The sequence below is a fragment of the Pygoscelis adeliae genome, unplaced genomic scaffold (assembly GCF_000699105.1).
Source record: "Pygoscelis adeliae isolate BGI_AS28 unplaced genomic scaffold, ASM69910v1 Scaffold445, whole genome shotgun sequence".
Classification (NCBI taxonomy): Eukaryota; Metazoa; Chordata; class Aves; order Sphenisciformes; family Spheniscidae; genus Pygoscelis; species Pygoscelis adeliae.
The window spans coordinates 873,690-879,331 of record NW_008824894.1 but is presented as its reverse complement, the minus strand read 5'-3'; the positions used below and the strand labels follow the sequence as shown (position 1 = coordinate 879,331).

At 64.7% G+C, this 5,642-nt stretch overlaps 2 protein-coding genes across 2 annotated transcripts in view; both read right to left on the bottom strand.

Moving 5' to 3' along the window:
• The window catches only part of LOC103917457 (hepatocyte growth factor-regulated tyrosine kinase substrate-like), an 18,327-nt gene extending 16,434 nt beyond the window's left edge, over positions 1-1,893 (bottom strand). The window contains exons 1-2 of the mRNA XM_009324595.1: positions 1,889-1,893; positions 1,440-1,555 (exon numbers count right to left, since the gene is read on the bottom strand). Of these exons, the coding sequence (XP_009322870.1) occupies positions 1,440-1,555; positions 1,889-1,893 (121 nt within the window). The remainder of the gene's footprint in view (positions 1-1,439; positions 1,556-1,888) is intronic.
• The window catches only part of TMC6 (transmembrane channel-like 6), a gene marked incomplete at its 5' end in the record, with an annotated part of 7,867 nt that continues 3,229 nt past the window's right edge, over positions 1,005-5,642 (bottom strand). Inside the window, 10 exon segments of the mRNA XM_009324594.1 lie at positions 1,005-1,555; positions 2,077-2,155; positions 2,328-2,406; positions 2,595-2,771; positions 3,193-3,326; positions 3,622-3,697; positions 4,476-4,571; positions 4,758-4,855; positions 5,262-5,343; positions 5,488-5,634. Of these exon segments, the coding sequence (XP_009322869.1) occupies positions 2,084-2,155; positions 2,328-2,406; positions 2,595-2,771; positions 3,193-3,326; positions 3,622-3,697; positions 4,476-4,571; positions 4,758-4,855; positions 5,262-5,343; positions 5,488-5,634 (961 nt within the window).

The following is a 5,642-nucleotide window of genomic DNA, read 5'->3' as shown; positions in this document are numbered from 1 at the left end:
GCCGGGGTTGGAGGCTGAGTGTGCCGGGGGCTCCTGGCAGCTTTGGCCCTGCGGGTCTTGTGGGGTGACCCAGGGGGACATGCGGAAAGACTGCGGGGGACCTGGGTGGGTGGTGGGAGCCGGGGCAGGCTGAGATGCAGGGGTGCCTCGGTCGGGGGCATCTCACGAGCTGCAGCAAGTGCCAGCCTGTGGCTGCTCTCCGGCACTCGCTTGGGCTTAGAGAATGGCTGGATCTGCACCGATAACCCATCCTGTGCCTGCACCGATAACCCATCCTGTGCCTGTGCGGACAGCCCAGCCCAGCGCCCAGCTGGGCAGGCAGCTGCGTCACCCGGCAGCACGAGTGCCAAGTCACGGGGGTACTTGTGGCTGCCCGGGCCTGGCACACACCGTGGCATAACCCTCTCTGGGTCTGTCGGTGCCATGACCCGGGACCAACCGGCTTTCCAGGGCTGACAGTGTGCTGTGGTGGAAAGCGGTTCTCAGGGCTGGGGCCGCAGATACCGTGCTGCAATGGTGAGCGGCTCCTGGGACTGGGGACACCACACCGCACTGGCGAGTGGCTCCCAGGGCTGCATGCGATGAGGCGGCAGTGGTCCTTGCTCCCATGGTGCAAGCTGAGCAGGGCTCTTCCCGGGGCAGCCTGGTAGGCAGGCAGGCAATGCTGCGGAGCCTGAGCACACCCTGCCATGGCTGCTGAGTCACCACCCCTAACAAACGCTGACACTGATGCACCAAACCCACTTGCCTGCTTCCAGCCCGACAGGTCCAGACACAGGCTGGGAGACCTCCTGCACGGCTATGCTTTAATGGGCCAGGTCAGCGTGCAGCTGGGGAGCCAGAGCCTTCATGTTCCTCTGCCCAGCCCAGCGCTCGGCACCATGGTGGTTTTCCTGTGCCTGCCCTGCCGGCAGGCGCAGCGTGCCCACAGGGCTGCCTGGCCTGGGCAGGGGAGCCGGGTGGCCTCATTCATGGGGAAGGTGTCGGCCACTGCTCTCCTGACGAGCCAGACACGGGGCTGGAGCTGGGTCGGTGCCTGGCAGCTCCCGGCTCCAGCCTTGCTGCTCCTGGGCAGTGCAAAGGGGGCTGCAGGTTCTCTCCAGCCAGAAAGCTTCACTGTCCCCGAAGGCTTCTGAAAACAGCCCGAAGTTGTTCTCCAGGCTGGCTGGGGTGTTTACAGGAGGGGGAGTTGTTCTCTGCTAACAGTAACCGCCCACGGAGAAGGGCTCCGCTGGCAAGCCAGTCCCGTGTGGAGCTGTGCCCTGGGACAGGACGGCAGTGCTGGCCCTTGTCCTGCTGCGCCTGCCGCGTCCGCAGCAGCTCTGGGCAGTGGGACCACCCACGTCCTTGTGCCATAGCATCCCCGCGGAGCTGCCAGACGAAGTGCCCCTGTGCGTCCTTGGCCACTGCAACCCGGAGGAGAGGATCTTCCCCAGTACCCCACGGCCCCGCTGCTTCCAGCGCCACACCGCGATGGCTCAGGAAGAAGGCTGGATCCCAGTCCCTGGCTGCAAGCAGAGTCCTGTCGTCCCGCTCCTTCCTGGAGAGTGTGACACTAAGGGGAGAGATACAGTCCCTGAGACCCCAAGGGTCTGCTGCTGGGGACAGACAGCACTGTCCCATGCTGAAAGCGGAGAGGAGGGTCTTTAAATGTCCCCATCCCCTTCCCTGTCCCTTTGCTGGCTCTGCTAGCAGCCGGTGCCATCCCTGGGCCGCAGCAGCACCAGGGATCCAGCACCTGGCACAGGCTGGGTACCGGGGGGGCCCAGCAGCCCAGGCTTCTCCCCAGCACGCTCAGCCCTGCATCCCCAGCTGCCAGCTGAGGTGGCCACGCTGCCGCCCATGGCAGCAGAGTGAGGGGAAATGTCTCTGGGAAAGGCCGGCTCACCCCATTGTCTCCTGCGCCTTCCCGCTCTCCAGCAAGCAGCGCTCTGCCGCAGCTGGGTTGGCCCTGGCAGTGCCGTGCTGTCGTGCTCCTGCTGGCCCCGCTCCAGCACAGAGCAGAGGAATGTCCACGCGCCCGGCTGAGCTCCGAGCACCCTGGCAGCCCCCCTCTCCCCTTCATGCAGGCCTCACCTGGGACTCAGGCACGTCTCTCTCTCTGCTCGTAAACGGAGTGAAGCTTCTGAATGAGAAATATTTTATCTTTCCCTTCCTGCAACAGCAGAGACATTGCAGTGAGCAGCCGTGGGATGGGATCTTGCACATCTGAGGTGGCAGCGCCGTCAGGGCTAGAGCCCGAATCTGGCAGTCCCGGGGCTGGACCAGGGCATGGAGCAGCCGGGACTGCCAGGACTGGCCAGGGGCAGTGTGTGGAGCTCACGCACGTTGGCAATCTGCTCCTTCAGCAGCTGGATAATCCTCCGCTGGCCTCTCACCACCTGGATGTTGAAGTAGATCACAGCTCTGCAATGACAGGGACAGGACGGTGGCAGCCGGGGCGGGAAGCTGGGGGATGCTGCGCTCCTGGCACCAGGCCGGGGCGCAGGGCTCTGGAGTGACACCCCAGCTCCCAGCCCCCTGCTCAGGGCTGTGACAGCGGGACCCTCAAAGCGTGGGCCCAGGTTCAGCCTTGGGCTTGGGTCCCTACTCACAGCAGGACCCCGGACATGAAGAACAGGAGGAAGGTGTTCTCCACCAGGTGCTGGTGGACCCAGGCGAACCAAGTGATGTTCGGGTTGGACTTCTCCAGCACTTGCACCCAGGTCTTCCCTGACTTGTAGATTGTTTCCAGCCCCTGGAAGGGACCACAGGTTTCTGACGGCCGCACCCTGAGCAGACAGAGCGATGGGGTCGGTCAGAGCGATAGGGTTGCTCAGAGCTACGGGCAGCCCAGCTGGCCACTACCCCCAGCCCAGGGCACTGCCCGGCCTCAGATGTCCAGCCCTCCAGGGACCAAGCCTCGCCTGCCCCAGCCATTCCCAGTGGCTGGACGAGGGGGTCCTCATCCCCTTGTCCTGCACGAGGAGCAGCTGAAAGAAGTGGGCACAGGCCAACCGCTGCTACGCTCTCTGCAATGACCAGCGGCTGGGCAGCATCTCCCTGCCTGGGGCAGCAGTGCACAGCCCTGTGCTGGGCACGATGTGCCCTGCGTGCTGTCAGGGCCAGGGAGGCATGGTCTCCCCAAGTTCCTCTCCTTCGCCAGGCAGCCACCGGTTCTGCGCCCCAAGCCATTGTCCAGTGGGTACTCACGACCAGATGGTGTAGGAGAGGAAGATGGCTGCACCCAGGAAGGACGGGAAGCACAGCAGGGTGATGAAGACAGTGCTCATGCGAGATGCTTGCCAGGGCTTGCTGGGGGACTGGCAGTTCTGCATCAGGCTGGTCTGCAGACAGGGAGCAGAGTCCTGCATGCTGACATCTCCTGGGAAGCGGCCCCAGGAGATCAAGCAGGACAGCTGCCCCCATCCCGCTGTCCCATCCCTCCCATCCGCTGGGAGCTGAGCGAGCTCAGGGACAGGGTGTCCCTAGCAACACCTCCTCCCCTCCCACAAGGACGGCACTGCTCACTGCACGGTGCAGCACCTCTGCTGCACGCTACTGTGGCAGGGCGTAGCGTCACCGCAGGGCTGCCCGTTGTGAGAACGCAGGGGGAGCTGTGGGGTGGGGGGCAGCTCACACCTTCTTGATATAGAACAGCAGCAGCAGCTTCAGCATCTGCACGGCCGGCAGGAGTGGTGCGAAGAGAATGCCCAGCCTGGGAGAGAGGGGGGAAGATGAGCTCATCCCAAGTCTGGGCCCCGCGGGAGCCAGCGATGGGCAGAGCTGGGAGCGGTGGCAGGGCACCATCGCCAGCTGTGGTCAGGCTTTTGCAAAGCAAAAAGCAAGCGCACGACGCCCCGTCCCAGGTTTGCTGCGCAGCCTGTGCTGGGGCTGGGATCTCACCGACCCCCAGGACGGCTGCAGCGCTTGTGGCTCCCAGGTGTGTTGCAAGTGGGAATGCAGCAGCACATGTGTGGATCCCCTCCTCGGGCAGGGGGGCGCAAGGCCGAGGGCTGCCGAAAGGTGGGGGGTGGCAAAGCAAGAGCCCAAGCAGCCGAGTGGACAGGCTGGAGGGGAGCAGGTCCCCTGGAGCAGCGAGTGCCATTATGGTCTGGACAAACGAGAGGGGCTGTGTGTGCACTGGAGCCTGCTCCTTCCCCAGAGCTCTGGAGGGCACCAGCTGGGCGAGGGACGCTGGACCGGTGCCGGGATGCTCTGCTGCTGATCCCCCTGTTGCTCTCACCCCATCGCCAAAGTCAGACCTCCCAGGTGAGCGTGTGGGTTGTGGCTGTAAGGTGCTGGCACCGGGCACTATGACTGTCACGCTGCCTGTCTCCCTCATCCCACCCATGCAGGGCCGGGGGGGGTCTCCCATGGCCCCGCTCAGTGAAACACGTGCAGCTCCCCATGCCTGGTCCCTGCCAGTTGCGGGGCTCACAGGGGACCATGAGGTGTTCACCAGCAGAGCTGTGCCAGGCAAGATGGCACCTCACCAGGCCAGGGTCTGCCCGTAGATCAGCTCCAGCACGTTTCGGGCGATGTCAAACTCAGGCCTCTGCTTCCTCTTCAGCCTCTTCTCTAAGATCAGCCTGGGAAGAAGCAGAGCTCTGCTCCCACACTGCCGCTGTGGGGGGGATGCTCGGCAACCCATCTTCCCCCTCAGATGGTGGCAGAGCCTGGGTGCACCAAGGCAGCGCCACACGGCGGGCAGCGGAGAGCCGGGGCCATGCTGGTGATACCACGCCGGCAGAGGGACCCCTCCTGGGGCACGTTACCTCCAGACCAGCTCCCCGAAGAGCGTGTCCAGCAGGGTGAATATGAAGTCCATCACCACGAATCGATACAGGTCCTGCCCCACACACGTCTCCCAGCACTGGGAAGACAAGCAAAGGTGGCATCAAGCATGCAACGAGGCCTCTCTCCCCCGTGGCTTTTCCGTGGCCCCCATGGGGTGTGAGAGGCTGCGGGACCTTTTCCTCCCCTGCACCTCTTTCCACAGCCACCCCGTGTTTGGGGTGCCCCTGTCTGGCTGTCACCCCCCTCTCCCTGGCAAAGGAACCGATGGTGCCTGCGGTGCCGTCCGGCAGACCCTGTGATGCCAGCCCCCTGCCCCTGCTGCCTGCTGGTGCTGGGACTGCAGCCTTGGCTTTGCCCTGCACTCCCTGAGCAAGGGACAGTCCGGATGGAATGGCCCAGCTGGTTCACATGGGTGCCATGTGCTCCTCGCACAGATTCACAAAGAGCCCAGCCCTGCCCGGCCCCGGGGCAGCAGTGCTGACCTCTTCTGTCGAGCAGACGACTCTCCGGCTGAGCCACTGGTAGCAGAGCAGGCCGAGGACCACCATCTTCTGAAGGAGGTTCCTGGGGAGCAGGAGTGGGGCCGGGAGCCCCTGAGCCCTGGGGGCGGAGGGGCTGAGCCCCACAGATGGGGTGCCCGGCCCCAAAGCTTCCTCCCACACTGCAGGTGGGGCTGCAGGACACTCCACCCCGCCCCGGCCAGCCTACCTGCAGATCGCCACGTAGACCTCTGCCACGGGGGAGTCCTGCTTCTCCCACATCGCCAGCAAGTTGTACAGGTGGGGCATCAGCGCGTTGAGAAGAGACACCATGAGGGGCAGGACCAGCAGGATGACTTCCTGCTGCCACTCGCTGCTGCCCCG